General features: G+C 39.5%; 1 protein-coding gene across 3 annotated transcripts in view; it reads right to left on the reverse strand.

Moving 5' to 3' along the window:
* phf2 (PHD finger protein 2) overlaps positions 1–17,815 on the reverse strand; it is a 48,877-nt gene extending 31,062 nt beyond the window's left edge. For 2 of the 3 annotated variants that reach the window (XM_080423150.1, XM_080423148.1), the window contains exons 1-4: positions 17,213–17,815; positions 4,547–4,638; positions 4,148–4,262; positions 821–981 (exon numbers count right to left, since the gene is read on the reverse strand). In XM_080423150.1, the coding sequence (XP_080279276.1) occupies positions 821–981; positions 4,148–4,262; positions 4,547–4,638; positions 17,213–17,310 (466 nt within the window). In that variant the 5' untranslated portion in view covers positions 17,311–17,815. The remainder of the gene's footprint in view (positions 1–820; positions 982–4,147; positions 4,263–4,546; positions 4,639–17,212) is intronic. The other variant, XM_080423149.1, reaches the window with a different exon arrangement.
* Between the last annotated feature and the right edge of the window lie 777 nt (positions 17,816–18,592).

Genomic DNA, 18,592 nt, shown 5'->3' on the forward strand with positions numbered 1-18,592 from the left:
ATTGGAATAATGTAGATTTGAGGATCAGAATAAAAATCTGTTTTATTGTCACATCACAGGTCTACAGGTGTAAATCGGTGGGTGAGATTTGTCTTTGTGCAAGCTCCATTTTGTTGTTTTCCATGAAAGAAAGGAAAATGGGGAGAGAGATATCTACATACAGATCCACATGGGAACAGCGTGCCTCCAATGTGGATCTCGGACATCTATGACATCGTCTATGATGTCAGATATCTCCTAATGACATCATAGGATGTATATCTCAAAATGTGGGCCCCTTTGACTTCCATTATAAAACAAATATATCAATATTTCATATGTTTCTTTGTATTGACTTTGTAAGTAATTGCGCCGCTCGAACAAATATTGTATCTCTCTGCGGGAACGCACCTTGAGACAGGAGTCATGTTTGATTTAAATGAGTGGGTAGGGAAGCAGAGGACAATTAGTTGTGTTTTCACACAACTAATATGTAATAACCCTTTTCAGTACCAACCTTACCCTCTACATTCACATTTATCCTCATCAGTTCGCTTGTTGTTTCGGGTTTTCACATGAGTTCTGTTTAACCTCTTAAACCCTATATACTTCACTGACCGAAGTCTCCCAGGGCTCTATTCTAGGCCCTCCTAATGTTTAAGATCCTTTCCGCCGATCAACAGCTTACATTGGCTGTTTTGGCCAAAGGTTCACCTCAGAATATGAGACGCTAAGGTTCAAGTTCAATATCCTATGATATTCATATCACGGCCATTTGTAGTGTGTGTATATATTGTATGCACAAATGCATACTGTATGATAAAACAAAAGAAACACATACCAACGTAATTCTCCACGTCACTGATGTAGAAGGTGGAGGCCGGCATGGACAGGCCCAGGCCGTCTTTCTTCAGAACCATGATGGGTTCGTTGAAGCCGTTCTCCTCCAGGTAATCCATGGACAGCTGGCTGCCGCTCAACTTCACCACCACGTCATCGGAACTGGAACACAAACAAAGTATGTTAAAGCTAGACTCTTCTCCCTTCCCTAAAAACGCCCTGGACAATAGGGATGTTGGAAAATAATTATTCATGTTTTCAAATTTTTTAGCTGGTTAAAGTTACAGGATTTTTTACTCTATGGTGTGATATGAAATGTAAGCTTACCATAATCATAGTAAACATTATCATGTCTTCAATCATATTCAAGAGCTTTTTTTAAACTAACTCCAGTCACTTTCAGTTCAACACAGCTGAGGTGTGCGTGTCACTGTCCAGCTGACGCTCGTTTACATTTGTTAATATTACTTGCTTCAAAGCAATAGACCATATTCACACGGCGGCCATATTGCTATTAAGTCAATGAAATGCCACCCCAGTTGTCACCCCAGTTGCCACAGCAACGCAATGTTAAATTCCAAAATGGCCGCCGTGTGAATATGGACTATTATGTTGCGTTTCTGCATCAAATAGGACTACACCTAATCTAAGATTCCATCAAAGGAAAGAATTTTTACACAAACCCTCTCTGGTATTATATATGTTTTAGTTTGAGCTGTCGGAAATAACTAGACTACACTTGGTACACAATATAATACTACACAATATAATAATTTGGATTAAACTGTTTGGGAATAATTATTGTATGAGAATTAGATTTTTAATCGATTTGTTACCCCAAGAATCCGAAACGAATCGAGAATTGTTTCGATTTTTTCTTTAATCTAATAGTGACCCCAAGAATCGGAATCGAATCGAATCATGAGATAGCAGACGATTCACAGCCCTACTGGACAACGACACTCCACACATCCTAGACTATTCTCACTCCTGGCTCGCAAATTGTGCAATAAACTCCCAATTGCAGTCAGAAGTGCAGACTCAGGGCCCATTTATGCTACTGTAAAGTTTGAACGGGGAGACGAAAGGTGTGTCCGTGTCCTGCGGACATTACTACGCACTAAGCTAAGGGACATCACTCTTTCCGCTAGAGTCTGAAGACTCACCTCTTCAGACTCCACTTCACCCCCTAGCACTTCACTCTCCTTCAATCCCTTCTTGTCACCTGTCTTTTCCATCGATGCTAGTTTACTATACAAATATATCTTGGTAACTTGTTCTCGTGTTTTAGTTTTTTCTTGATCACAAATGTAGGTAGATGCTAGGTTCATTGTTTACCTTGTCTCTCTGCATTCTACATGTGACTATTTACCTTGTTGTTTATTGACTAGAGTTCATGTTTACACTGATCACACACTTGTAAGTGGCTCTGGATAAGAGCGTCTGCTAAATGCCTAGATTGTAAATTGTAATTGTAACTACTGTATGTGCAGTGGTTGGAGGTGATCTCCCTACTCTTCATTGAGACATGTACACCCTGGTGTCAGGGATTGCCTGAAGCTCATGAGTACAACATCTCCCCAGGTTAAGTGGGGATTCTGTATTGGTGCAGTAGCTATTTGGTCTCCCAGGTTCGAATCCAGGGTAGGACATACAAGTTACAGATTGCAGCTCTAAGCCCAATATACTTGTATAGTAGTACATAAGTTAATATATAGGTAGCTCTTTACACGGTAGTGAAATTAAATGCATTATGCGTGTACTGGAAAAATGTAAAGCTGTTCTCCCATAGGGGTACATTTGAACACGTTTAGAGTTAAATGAATACTGGATTAAGCTGTGTAGGTGATGTGACTTAAATGTTATCATGAGATATAAGGACCGAACGTTGATGCTTGATATGTTTCCATATTGTTCCGTCTAAAGCTCCACACAATTCAACAATATACTGCCACGTTTGATGTGTATTTATTTACTGAAACCATATTTGGAAATATCACAAAGTTAAAAGGGGGAATCAACAGAGAGGAAACCATTTTTGGTTACCGTAATAATTGTCCCCTTAAGATACACACACCGGGAGCACTTAATTTTGTGTGAGTAATTAGCATTAATTAGAACTGCTGTTTGTGTCATGAGCAGCGAGAAAGCGACGCAATTTGTGCTTTAAAACAACACTTTTTTTCTCGTTTATTTGTGATGCCTTCAGTGTGCAAGGACCTTTACACTGAAAATGAGAATATCATCTTTCATTCGTCATTGTTGGTTAAATTATATTTATCAAATTACAGAATTTGACAGTGTTCAATCAGTTTAGCAGAGGACATAAAAAAGCAGTGCTACAGTGCCCTCCTGTGGGACGTTTGATGAAGTACAGAGCAGTAGTGTTGGCAGAGAAATGAAAGGTGTTGGGTCACTGGGTTCAACATCATAGATCATATAGCTCTTGTTTTTACAAGATTCTGGATTAGTTTCCACAAACTATGGCTCTGTTTCAGATAAGGTTCTTTGGGCCCTGCTCAGGAGGTGGTACTATACTAACCATGGGTTCTAGTGGGAAAACAGAACAAGATTTTTTTTCCTAAAACACAGAAAATAGTTTTTTTTTTTAATGACATCTCCCTTCAGGGGTGGTTGTGGTTCTAATGGAAAGGTAAACCAGTGGTTCTCAACCATTTCAGGCTGAGACCCCCAAAAATCATCCTATTTGAACTGGGTACCCCCCCATCCATCCTGATAAGCACTTGGAATTGTAGGAGTTGAGTCATTACATTTTCGGCTATTTTCACAATGTTTGCCTGCCTCTTTCTTATATTATTTGACAATTTGGCCAATGTTTGTTTTGTATAGTTTGTTGATTACTTTTGATGCAGTAATGGTATTTTTTCCTTTATTTTCTTCTTTTTTATTGGTATTAAAAAGGTCTTAAAAGTTCTTAAATTGTCACTTCACTGTCATCTGGGGACCCCCCAAAGTCATGTGGGGACCCCCCTGGGGGTCCTGACCCACAGGTTGAGAACCACTGAGGTAAACAATAAAACTATGACAGAAACTTCACGGATTCTGGAATATTTCAGGTTCTGGAAGGTAACCTGATAAGTTTTCACAAAACTTCTTCCTACTCCTTTTTCGAACATGGAATATAATTTAAGGATGATATCAAAATAACTTTGGCGCTGTTTTTTTTATAAATGTTTCCCCTTTATTTCCTTTGTCTTTTTCTAATTTATATTTTTAATATGTTCGATTAAATAAACAATTGAAATGAAATGAAATGAACTTCTGGGTTAACCCTTTGCAGTCAAAACGAGCCAACAGACTCTCTTACCTGGGAAACGTCCGGCTGCGCAGCTCCTTTATGAACACCTGACTTCCATTCTGAACAGCTTTGATGTCTGTGCTTTGCCCCGTGTCATGTTTGTTCCAATTCTTCTTCTTTTTCACTGATGTTGAAAACAACAAAGAACAAAAGATGCTAATGTACCGTTGACCACACACACACACATACAACATATGATAAGGATGTGTACATTCATACCGCACGCGCGCACACACACACACACACACACACACACACACACACACACACACACACACACACACACACACACACACACACACACACACACACACACACACACACACACACACACACACACACACACACACACACACACACACACACACACACACACACACACACACTCTCTCTCTTTGGGTGACATACACTCACTTGTGGACTTTCCATGGGCCTTCTCACAGTTAGGACAGTGATAGATATCAATGTCCGGAGCATCATCCTCATCCACACCAACACAGCTGAAAAGATAAGAAATAAATACAATGGCATTTTTATTTTACTAAGAATACATGTAGAGGAAATGTGGAGGAATGAGGTGAGACCAGAGCGTGAGCCACATCAACAGCATCCTTCAACAGTTCACAACAGTTAAACCACTTAAACCTCAGCATCCGAAAAGCTTTCCCCACAACAAAAGAAAATAGAAAAGACACTATCGACTCTGGTCAACCATATAGGGTTTTTAAGTGGTTAAATACACAGACATAATACAAATATGACTGACAGGAGACTGTCAGCATGCATTCACTTGTGCACACTCAATATCTATTTATTTATTAGCATTTGCCCCTGTAAATAGGTTGGAGAGGCTTATTGTCTGTATCAGCCGGGGAGTCTATCCCCGTGTCTATGTGCTAGACCCCAACCATCAGCTCCCAGTACTTAACCAGTGGTGGGAAAAGTACACAAATGTTTTACTTAAGTAAAAGTATCAATACTGCAATATAGAAGTACTCTGTTAAAAGTAAAAGTCCGGAATAAAAAATTTACATGACAAAAAGTACAAAAGTATTGGTATCAGAATGGACTTAAAGTACCAAAAGTAAAAGTACTAAAATGTTTGAAAATAGCAGATCTGCAATTTTCAAATAGCCTAGGTATAGTAGTAGTAGTAGAAGTAGACGTAAAAGTATAGACAATTGGAAATACTCCAGTAAAGTAAAAGTACCTCAAAATTGTACTTAAGTACAGTACTTGAGTAAATGTACTTAGTTACTTTACACCACTGTACTTAACGCACAATTTGCCGCATCCAAGCCATGGTCAAATATAGGGGTCTTCAACAGGGGGTGCGGGACCCATAGGGGTCTTTTGAGTTACTATAGGGGGGCCGCCAAAATATTTGTCTGATAGAAACTTTTTTGTCGTTTCTTTTTTTTTTTACATTAACCAGTTGAACCCTAGCATCCCTATTCTGGGGGAACATTCGCAGAAAATAGCAGATCACAACGGCTGTGAGTTTGTAGATCTGCTATTTTTGGCCAGGAGATTTGGTGTAGAGGGAAAAAAAAGTGCAGACCAAGTACAGAGCCAAAGGTCAAATTTACAAAGTATCGAGGGTTTAAGTGGTTAAATGTTTGAAAATACACTAACATGAATCCAAATGAATAGAAAAAAAATATTAATGAAAAGGTTTTATATGCAACACAATTGTATACTGCTTAATGGCCTGAAAACATTGAAGACCCCTGGTCTAATGCATATCAAATTGTGTGAGAAGAACCAATGATCTATAGAGAAATGTGAGGATTTACTGCTAACAGAAACACTAACACAAAATGAAGTTCTGACTGTAGACATAATGAACTCACAGGGGTGAGCAAAGTACATGCTGTAGTTACTCACAGGATGTCATTGACTGGAATAAGCATTGATTGACTGTTTTGTTTTGTGCTAAAGTGATGGGCTTGCCCTGTTAAGAACAACAATAGTCAAGAAAGTCAACAGGCCAGACCTCCATGCTGTCTGATATATAGCTGCCACAGCCACAAGCACATTCTTTCCACTTGGGGGCGCTCTGACCAAACGCACTGTCCTGGGAGTTCCCCCAGGCAGGGAGCTCTGTGTGTTTTCTTTTGGTTCCACACACACACACACACACACACACACACACACACACACACACACACACACACACACACACACACACACACACACACACACACACACACACACACACACACACACACACACACACACACACACACACACACACACACACACACACACACACACACACACACACACACACACACACACACACACACACACACACACACACACACACACACAGCCTCCACTGTCAAAATAAAACAGAGGGCGGTGTCCAGCCTGCTCATGTTCACCATACTGAACCCAAAGCTGTTTACACACACTGAAAATACTAGCATTCTAATTCAATATGAACTGTACTGTTCATATTGAATTAAAATGCTAGTTGAGAAGCACTAATAGTGCTTCTCAACGGGGAGACCCAAAAAAGCAAAAAAAATATCCATTTAAGCCCTAATTCTAAAATAGCAAAAATAGTCGATCTACAAGCTCAGAAAGTGTTTTATTGTGACACATTGCGGCTATTTTTGCAAAACAAATACATAGATAAATTAATAAATAATTTGAGCATATTGGCCTATAATGACATGTCCAAAATAGGGACACCATGTTGAAAGTGGATGGGTGCAGACATGAACATGTGGCCCGGACCGCTGGCGTAGAGGTCCGGGCACCTAGGCTCCAATGTAGCCTGACAGCGCGTCGTGTGTTTGAGTTCCAATCCCTACGGCCTTTGCTACACGTCACTCCCCCATCTCTCTCCCCATTTCCTGTCAGCCTATACTATACTGTCAATAAAGGCATAAAAGCAACAAAAACAATAATTTTAAAAATACTCTAACAAAAAGAACACGTTCATTTATATGATCATATGTTTGCTGATATAAAATCAGATTGAGAGGTGAAGAAAATGGTACGCAGGGGGGCGGGATCCCAAAATGACAGGCCGCCCACATGTCTATCTATAACTAATAAGTGGTGTAAAGTAACTAAGTATATTTACTCAAGTACTGTACTTAAATACAATTCTTAGGTACTTTTACTTGTACTCCACTACATCTCAGAGGCAAATATTGTACTTTTACTCCACTACAATTATTTAAAAACTTTAGTTACTAGTTACTTTGCAGATATAAATCATTACATTATAAAATATACATTAACCTCTTTGTTCCTATTTTATACATCTGCTATTTTCAAACATTTTAGTACTTTTACTTTTGGTACTTTAAGTATATTTTGATGCCAATACTTTTGTACTTTTACTCAAATAACATTTTTAACACAGGCCTTTTACTTGTAACAGAGTATTTTTATATTGTGGTATTGCTATTTTTACTTAAGTAAAATATCTGAGTACTTCTTCCACCACTGTCTATAACTATATCTATAACTGCAACACAATAAAAGTGAAGCTGATAAATTATCTTTTGTGAGGTTCTCTCTCCCGATTGGATTAAATGAAAATAGCCGAGCTACAAGCTCACAATGCGACGTGTTTGTGAGCTTGTAGATGTAGATCTCCAATTGTCAGCACGCGACACTGGCGCACAACTAAGTATAGCCATGCATGTAGCCCTTGGGTCAGGAGCCTAACTCCTGCTTCTGTAGTGTACAGTAGCTTGATGTATAGCCTACAAGTACAACTCCTGGACAAAACGCTAGGATGTCACATGATGTACAACAGTGGTTCTCAAACTTTTTCCATGTCAAGGACCCCCAAATTGACACTTATTAGCCCGCGGACCCCCATTTGAAAAGATATGCCCAGCACCCCCATAAGAGAAGATTTCTTACTGCTCTAGCAGTGATTTTCAGGACCCCCAGTTTGACATTATGTTACGGACCCACATTTCATGTCATTTCTATCTCTGGGACCCCACTTTATATTGTAAAGTCAATGTTAATTTAACTCAGAGAGTGTACAAATGGAACTAAATGGACCCGTTAGGGTCCATTTGGTTCCATTTTTACTCTGAGTTACAGACCCACAAGGGTGAATTTAGTTCCTAACTATCTATCATTTAGCTGGGGACCCCCTGGAACTCCCTCAAGGACCCCTGGGGGTCCCCGGACCCCACTTTGAGAACCAATGATGCACAAGACAAGTACGCCCCCTTGGACATGACGGTAGTATCCCCATACCATTTGTACAGTCTTTGGTACGACCGGCCGGGGATTGAACCACAACCTTCCAATCTCAGGGAGGACACTCTAACAACAAGGCCACTGTGTTTGAACGATACCAAGTATATAGCAGGCTATTATGTAACTTTTCCCTGTGGTTACATGAGAAAACAATAAATTAATTGTTTTACCCATCATTTCCCTCGATACCAGCTGTTATTATCAGCCACTGTAGCAGTGTGGTCAGTGGTGTTTACCTGCAGAAACACATTGCCCTCTCGCTGTATTTTGGTGTTTTCACTGTTTGCTTTGGTAGATGGGGATGTTTTTGGCCTTCCACCAAAACAGGTAGCTAGTCAGTAGAGCTCTCGCCTTTGGACCACAAGGTCATGGGTTCGATTCCCTGGCACCGCCAACTCAGCGTAGCACGGCTTGGGCGTGGCAAGCCGTGCGGTAAGTACTGGGAGCTGATGGTAGGTGTGGCGCTCCACCTTCAATCCATCTCCCAGGGTTCTATCACATTGTGACGGGAATAAACTCCCACGTTCTCGGCTGACACCGACTATAAGCCATGTCGACCTACAGTATCTACTTTCTTACCAAAACAAACAGTGTAAACGGCTAAATACAGTGAGAGGGCAATGTGTTTCTGCAGGTAAACACCACCACACGACTCCAGTTGTCGAACTGCTGGTATCGAGGGAAATGATGGGTCATTGAATGTATTTATCAGTCATTTAGCTATGATCCCCTGTAACCCCCTCAAGGACCCCCGGGGGTCCCTGGCCTGGAACCCCACTTTCTACTGCCCTGTACAGCCTAACAATGCATTGATATTAAAATGTACTTTAAACTGTAATTTCCACTTTTGAATACTTGAACTCCCCAGTTCAAATAGGATTATTTTTTGGGGGTCACAGCCTGAAGTATTTTTTAAGCATGTACTTTTCAATACTTATTTTTTAAAAGCAAATTCTGCAGTACTTTAACTCAAGCACAAATTTGAACGGACAACTTTCACTTGTAATTGAGGAATATTTGACTCGAGTACTGGGGTCGATTACGGTACTTGTCTTAGACCATCATTGATTACAACCAGACAGTAAACAGGTGTTTTACTTCTTGGTAAACAAACATATTTCTTTCTTAATTTCTTTTTGTGTCTCTTGGACGCTCTAGATCTGCAATAAATTCCCACAACTTGGGGACCAACTGGCATCTTCCAAACACCTTCCTAGAGGCCATAAGAGACATTGTAACAGAGCACGTGTTCAGCTGCTGGCCTTAATTACATTTAATGCATATGAGAGCAGAGCAGGCCATCTATCACATCTGTACAGGAGACCTTCAGCTAACCTACACCATGATTCACTATGGCAAACACTCCTAACAATAATAGCACATGTTGGAGGGTAAACACATAAGACATTTTAGCGGTGCAACAGTTAATCCATTCTAGAAACTGATCGATCATTTTATAAAATGATCGGTTTGGAATCGATCCCTATTTGAGGCATGATATTATAGGCAAAACGTTTCAAAAATCGTATTAAAACGAAAGCATCTGTGTCATTTTTGATTTTAGCGTTGGCTATTCAAAAATAGAAGATATACAAGCTCACAGTGCGTCACTTCATGCCGCACTGCGAGCTTGAACATCTGCTATTTTTGAAAAAAAAAGAAAATTAATTTGGAATAATTTTGATTTTTTTTTACACAAATCTTCTCTTCTGCGGGTGGCGGGTGGTTAATCATTTGTTTTATACATTTTATTTAAAAAAATCAAAAAATGTATCGATGGAATAATCGTTAAGAAAATAATGGTCAGTTGCGGGCCTAAAACGTTTGGTCAAGGTGTCAGCGGAGCATCTCTCCTTCTCATTCTAGAAGATGAATGCTGTCCAATAAATACTTCCTGATCACACAGGGAAGGTTACGGTATAGATAATAGTATATGGCTTTATAGTTGTATAATTCGTTGCTGTCCGGCAGCAACCAGCTAACTCCATTTTGACGCATTTGCATTTTTTTTCCATAAATCAGGGCCATTGAACACCCTTTACGTCTGTGTGTTGGTTAAAAAAAAATGTAACCAATGAAAAGCATTAAAAAGCGCTTCTGACAGAACCAGCTAACTCCATTGGATCCTCAAACTTTCTGCTAAACCAGCGAAGTCCACCAGAGTTAGCTGGTTTTGCTGACTCCAGACTCCACCCCCTTTTGACCTCAACCTCATTGTGAGCTTGGAGGTCCATTCAGCTGTTCTTATCAATGATGAACAAAACCTCCTAACTTTTTTTCAACAAAAAAAAAATAACATTTTGGAGTTAGCTGGTTCCTGCCGGACAGCAGAGATATACAGGTTTACAGTATAGCTTATAGTATATGGCTTTATAGTTTATATATACGTACAGTATATATACAGGTTTACAATAGCTTATAGTATATGGGTTTATAGCTCATATATACAGCTTTACAGTACAGCTTATAGTATATGGGTTTATAGTTTGTACAGGTTTACACAGCTCCCAAGCAACGTCTCTCTATCAGCAAACATAACAGGGGGGCCACATGATGTATGACAACTATGCAGTGATGGATACTAACTAAGTACATTTACTCAGGTACTGTACTTAAGTAATATCTTGGATAAACAAGTGAAATTGGAAGTGATGATTCCAATTTCACTTTCAACAAGTGAAAACGGAAGTAATGAAACAAAACAAATGAGCAGACAAAATTGGAAGTGGAACAATATGAAAGTAAAACTGAAGCTGATAAATCATCTTTGTGGGGTTCTCTCGGCATCCCGCAGTGGTGTAAAGCAACTAAGTACATTTACTCAAGTACTGTACTTAAGTACAATTTTGAGGTATTTTTACTTTACTGGAGTATTTCCAATTTTCTGTGCTTTTACTTCTATTCCACTACATCTCAGAGGCAAATATTGTACTTTTACTCCACTACAATTATTTGAAAACTTTAGTTACTAGTTACTTTGTAGATATAAATTATTCATTATAAAACATACATTAACCACTTTAGTCCTATTTTATACCTATAGGCTATTTGAAAATAGCCGATCTACAAGCTCAGCTTCTGATCTGCTATTTTCAAACATTGTAGTACTTTTACTTTTGGTACTTTAAGTACATTTTTATACCAATACTTTTGTACTTTTACTCGAATAAATGTAGAACTTTTACTTGTGACAGACATTGCAGGATTGATACTTTTACTTAAGTAAAACATTTGAATACTTTTTCCACCACTGGTATCCCGACCTGATATAAAAATGAGAACAATAAAGGTAAAAGTAAACAATGAGTTTGATTTGGTGCAGCTCTGCAACGTGTGGCAGAGCTGCATGACGTAATGATTTGAACACAAACTGTGTGCTGGACGAAAGAGAGGGGGGGGGGGGGGGTCATGGTTAATCACACACTGGGGCCATGCATGCAATGCAGCGTGTTCACTGCAATGACACTGTTACAATGCAAAGGAAACATGAGCTACTATTATGCTGTCTTACTTGTAAAGGACAATGATGCTAATGAAAGGGCCAGCAGAGGGAATTCCCTTTCCCCAAACGTTCGCCGCGGAGAGACCCGGCACAAACTACTGCACTCTGTTCATGGATTTATAAAGCACTGATTAGCACCCCTCTTCATTTCAAGGACGCCCCAGTTTTATATGAATTAAGCCACGGACCCCCCCTTTTATATGATTTACCCTTCTTTTTTTTAATCTCTGGGACCCTACTCTACACTGTAAAATCTTCAGTGTTAAAGGGGTATTTCACTTTAAAACACTTCTGAGGTAAATTTAACATTTACTTGGGCTTTTGCGTGCATCCCAGACAGTTTTGAAGTTGCTTGATTCAATATTTAGATATTTGATATACATTTTATCAGTTACGTTACGCCCCCTCCTATATAAACCCATTAAACTTCAAATTGTGTTTTCAATGAGTCTAACATGGTTAAAATGGAGATTATAGTTACAATGGGTAAATATAGGAAGGGGGCGTGTCTGATAAAATGAATATCAAATATCTAAATATTGACTCAAGCTACTTAAAAACTGTCAGAGTGGACTGCCAGAGTGGACGTTAAAAGGACCCCAGATGTGTTTTAAAGAGATATACCCCTTTAATTCTCTGATAGTGTACAAATGGTACATTCTCATGGCTGAGTATACACGGAAGAGTCACAGACCCATAGGGTCCATTTGGTTCCTAACTATCATTTAGCTGTGGTCCCACTGGAATCCCCTCAAGGACCCATGAGGATCCCCAGAACCCCATGTTGAGAACCAGTGGTCTCACTGCATTATAATTCTCCATAATCCATATTTTTTCAAAGGACAGTTCAATCTGTATTTACAAGCACAACGAACTTTCATCTAAGGCTCAAAATCAGCAAGAATAAACACTTTAATTTATAATGTCAATCTCAATCACAAACAAATCAGCACCTTAAGAATCAAGAGGAATCACTGTAACTGCTGCTACTTCTTTAGCCTCATGGCAGCGCCTTATGCACACACCTGCATATGATGCTAATGTTTCTAAAACAACATGTACACCTGCATATGAAGCGAATGTTTGTAAAACAACATATTGTGCACACCCCCATCATGATGCTAATGTTTGTTAAACAACATATTGTGCACACCTGCATATGATGTGAATGTTTCTAAAACAACGTGTACACACCTGCATTGATGCTAATGTTTCTAAAACAACGTGTACAACACACCTGCATATGATGCTAATGTTTCTAAATAGTATGCACACTAAATACAATGTACACGCCTGCATATGATGCTAACGTTTCTAAATAGCATGCACATAAAATAGCATGTACAAACCTGCATATGATGCTAATGTTCTAAGCATCATGTACATGCTATCACATACACTATCACCATATATCTTTATTTGTTCATTTTAACCTGCTTTCTGTCTCTTTCCCTCCTGCTCTCACTCTACCTCTATCCCTTCTCTTCTCATGGAAAATGACAAAATGATGGAGTGTGCACGTACCCATGTACGTACACCTGTGGTGTGACAAATAAAACTGATTCTGATCTAAATCAGCTGTCTACATTAATTGCAATGCACTCTTATTCAGTGTTTGATTACCTGTGTGATCGTATAGTTTACTGAGGCACTACACAATCTCTCTGCATTTGATGCATGTGTCTACCTTGCTGATTTTAAGTCGCTCTGGTTAAGAGCGAAAATGTAAATAGTAAATTGATTTGAGTCAGTGTGTTGTCATAGTGCCATCAGTAGCTGACCAAAATAATTAAAAGTAAAATAGAACAAGGCTACACCGGATATTGTTGCGGTAACATTTTCCAATCCTCTTTTCCCCCCGGAGCTGTAACGGTTTGATATAAAACCAAAGGGGCAGGTTCAAATCCCCTCCCTTTCCTTCTTAGTAGTATAAAGGAAACAGCATGGTGGTGGGGGTTGGGGAGATACAGTGGTAATAAACCATAAACCCATTGAGAACATTCAGACTATGCTGACACTAGCATCATCATACACTCACACACTCTAGTCTAAACCACACAATGGAGCTGACACCATATTCACAACACTATGCTCGTCAACGTGGGACCAAATGGACCATTACGGGTCTGTAACTCTGAGTGTGTAGGCTACACAATGGAACCAAATGGACCTGGTGCCATTTGTACACTCTCAGAGTTAAATTAACATTGGACGGTGTAGTTTGGGGGTCCCCGAGATTTAAACCGTTAAAGGGGTAGTTCACCCCCAAAATAACTTTTTTTCTATTGATTACTGACCATCTGGAGCCTTGAATTCATAGATATTTTTTTGTTTTTTGTCACATTCCTAAGCCAATAATTTGATTATAATAAATGTGTCCCCATTGATTCCGGTAGGAGACACAAATGCATTTGTGTCTCCTACCGGAATCAATGGGGCTACATTTATTATAATCAAATAATAAAGGAAGGAATGCGACAAAAACAAAAAAATATCCATGAATTCAAGGCTCCATGGGGTGAGTAATCAATAGAAAAAAAGTTATTTGGGGGGTGAACTACCCCTTTAAGGCCGGGAACGCATCTGTGTCATTTTCTTTGGCTTTTCAAAAAATAGCAGATCTACAAGCTCACAGCGCGGCACTTGGCGCCGCGCTATGAGCTTGTAGATCTGCTATTTTTGAAAAAAGAAAGCGTGAAAATGTGTGCAAATCTTTGAATATATATTCTACAAATGTCTTCTAAATCCTAACAGTTTTTTGAAAAAACGTATGTTGCAATATTAGCGGTGCTCCAACTTTTCCATGTCAAGGACCCCCATCTCAAAATATGTTGTTCCAGGGACCCCCAGAAGCACAGATCGGAGTTAAAAATGTTTGCTTTAAACATATATATATTCAGATTTGCACAAATGTTCACGATTTTTCAAAAATAGCAGATCTACAAGCTCGTAGCGCGGCACTCTGTGTTACGCTGCGTTATGAGCTTGTATGTGTGCTATTTTTTTCAATAGCCAAAGAAATTCAAAATGACACAGATGCTTTCCCGGTCTTAATGGGTTAAAAAAAAGGTGGTATCAAATGGGGGTGCGTGGCCTAAAGCATATCAAACTGGGGGTCCTTGCAATTAAAAAAAAAAGATTAAGAATCAGTGATTTACACACACTACTGTCCTGGACAGATCAGTCATCTTTAGTGCATCTGTGTACAGTGCACTACATGAAGGAGGATGTAAAGTTTACAACACGTTTGAGAGGAGATGATGAGAGCACTGATCCGTTTACTAAAGAGCTGGAGAGACAGGGGAGACCCCTGCTAAAAGCACTGAACAAACACTCTAGCAATGGTTACTATGAGAATATAATAGAGCTATTTAAGACTTAATTAAAACAAAAATGAAATCACTTACAGTACCTTGAACTACACCCATTTAAAACTCAACTCACTTTCACACCTCACTAAATCTAAGCACACTCACTGATTCTGGACGGGATTTTTTTTGACGCATGACTTGAAAACCTATTCACATCATATCAGACAAGGGTAGATCTATTATAGACCCTACAGCAGCGTTTCTCAAAGTGCGGTCCGGGGGACCACCACGGGTCCTGGAGGGGGTTCCAGGGGGTTCCTAGTTAAATTTTTATGATGATAGTTAGGAACCAAATGGACCCCGTGCAGGTCTGTAACTCTTGAGAGCGTATACAAATGGAACCAAATGGACCCATTTGGCTCCATCTGTATACGCTCTCAAGAGTTACATTTACACTGAGGATTCTACAGTGTACAGTGTTATAGGTCCCAGACATGAAAATCATATCAAATCGGGGTTGGTGGACAAATGCATATCAAACGGGTCCTTCAAATTACAAAAAGTTTGAGAATCACTGCCCTGGAGTATTGTTCCATATGTACAGTAGCCTGTACAGCAAGTTCTCTGAGTTAGGCCTACATAAACGCAGAAATATATTTTTGTTGTTTATTTACAGTTTTAGATTAACAATTTTAGAATGGCTTTGAACATCTGCGATACTGATTTTTACAAATTAATACTATATTTATTTCACCATTAATAATATTATTATCATCATCATCATCATCATCATAACATTGACAGCTATAATGCCATTTTGGACAAATAAATCACACTTTTTAGAGACCGCACATCCTGCAGTTTAGTGAAGAGGCAACTCATGTTTTAAAACAACTAATACAGTAATAATGTAATTTAAATAAGCTCCCTCGCTCTTTGGCTGATTCTGGGGTTTTGTTACACAGCTACAAGCATCAGGTTTTCATTGAGCTTTTAAGCATAGAAATGTACATGTGTGTAGGCTGCACTCTCGTAGTTAAATGAACAATCTTATAGTGTACATGGGGGAACAGCGAAGGGTTAATGTTCAGGCGCGTAAATACCGTTCAATGGTCGGAAATGCTTGTGTGTATGAAGCATCTAAGTTCAACAATGATCCGTTTGAGACGATCAACACTTGATATCACACTGTAATGACAGCCTAATAATAATGACCCTGCGGTAACGCGATCATAATTATAATCATAAAGCTAATATAATAACATAGATTGTGTCGGAGCTCATGGGGGGGGTGATAGATGGCTAGGCTATGCATGGGTGACGCGACTGTCCCCACGGTAGATTTATTCAACGCAATGAAACCAACGTGAAACATAAAACTATATCCACTAAAGTATGCTTTATCCTCACAGCTATATGGATATTGAACATGGGGCTATTGTCAGCCATAGCTGCTGGCAGCTAAGCTACAGCTGGCCCCGCTCCCAACATATTGGATCGGTACTGGCTACGATATTTTCAAGTGTTCTTGGAACGTTGTGGTTGTAAATAAACGGAATCAAGCGCAACATATGTTAGGCTATAACACGATCGGACGCATCAAATGCAGTCTCTGTGGACATAATGTCTCTTGTCAGACAGATCGTTGCTACATTGTAGCGATCCGTCCCGTTCACAACAATGATCCAATGATCCAACACTCTCTGTCTCCACCACAATACGTTCCGATCGATGATCGCACCGGGCGTGCGATCCGATCGCTCTGCGATAATAAGGCAGTATTTTCATAATAATAATAATAATAAAAAGGGGTGAAATCTTGTTTTAAGATAAATCGTCCCCACACACAAGCCCTCAGCCAGCTCTGTGTGTTAGGCTATAAACTCCGCCTTCTTCTTCTTCAGGCGGCCTCGGTCTCCTAATGGAGCAACAAAGCTGTCAAACAGCCTGTTAATACGAGCGATATAACGGCGTTATTACGACGCAAAGCCCACCCGAGCCCACCAGAACCCCGCTCACCTGCCGTGGAACCAGTCCTTGCAGGCGTCGCACTCGATCATGAACTGCGTTACGTCGTAAGGTAATCTGCAGATGCAATACACGGTCGCCATGTTCATGAACTAAAAAAAACTAGGATCGGACGGAGACGGAGAGGGGCCACCACGGGCAGGCAGCAGGCTGCCTCACCGCCCGTCCTGAAACAATAATATACACAATATGAGGAGGATGAGGAGGGTGATGATGATGAGGGTCCGTCCCGACGCTGCTGGACATGCAGCCTTTTCTTCTTTCTTGTTGTTTTTTTTAACGATAAATCCACAGGATCGTCTTCATCTCAGTCTTCATCACCCAGTCTCTCCGATCCTCTAACCGACACACCGACCGAGGCGAGCAGAGCAGAGCAGAGCAGAGCGCGGAGCAGAGAGCAGAGAGAGAGCACAGCGGACCCAGCGTTGCATTCACAAGAATAATCCCCGCTGGAGGAGCGAGGTCCTCCGATGCATTATTGTGTATGTGTCAGTGTTGTGTGTGTGTACGTACGTACGTACGTGTGTGTGTGTTTGTGTGTCAGTGCGCGCGCACGCGCGTGTGTGACAGTGTGTGTGTAGTGCGAGTACATGTGCCCCCTGGTGACTCTCTACGGCGCTTGAAAACGCTCACGAGAAATAAACCATGAGAAGAGAAAATGTATCCTCGGTCTCTCGTTGTACTAAAAAAAAAGAAAAGAAAAGAAAAAGTTACGTCATAATATGCAAGACACCAAGTGGTCCTGAGATGTGATGAATGAATCCAGCTGATCACTATAATAATCACTGCAGTGATGATGTGCACTGATCTGGATTCATACAGGACGTTGAATTTAAATCGGTATTAAAATAAATACACAAGCTATATAAATACGGTATATATATATATAATATATAAATAATAATAATATAAAAAATATATTTAAACATAAAAGTATATATTAAAATACGGTAGGCATATATACATACACATACACACAAAGTATGTTCAACCAAAACATTTCAGATTATTACTACTTATTAATACACTAATTAAGAATAGATTTTCACCCAACTTTTTTTTTAAAGGATTTCTATAAATGAACTACACACGATTTATACAATGTTTTGGTCTGCTTAATTAAAAAAAAAAATTACATCTAAACTTGCACTCTGTCTCAGACAAGGATTCACAACTTCAAATTTTTTTTTGTTGTTGTTGTTAAAAGCATTAAAAAACTAATCAGGTGTATTGATAACATAGGTGTAAGAATATTTTGTTTGTAAACATTTTGGGATGGGCAATATGAAATTTCTGTCCGATATCGATATCCGATATAATAATTAATATAATATAATATAAACCGATGTCGATATGATCTCATTCTTTCTA

This window comes from Gymnoscopelus braueri (genome assembly GCF_963280865.1).
Source record: "Gymnoscopelus braueri genome assembly, chromosome: 3".
In the NCBI taxonomy this organism is placed as follows: Eukaryota; Metazoa; Chordata; class Actinopteri; order Myctophiformes; family Myctophidae; genus Gymnoscopelus; species Gymnoscopelus braueri.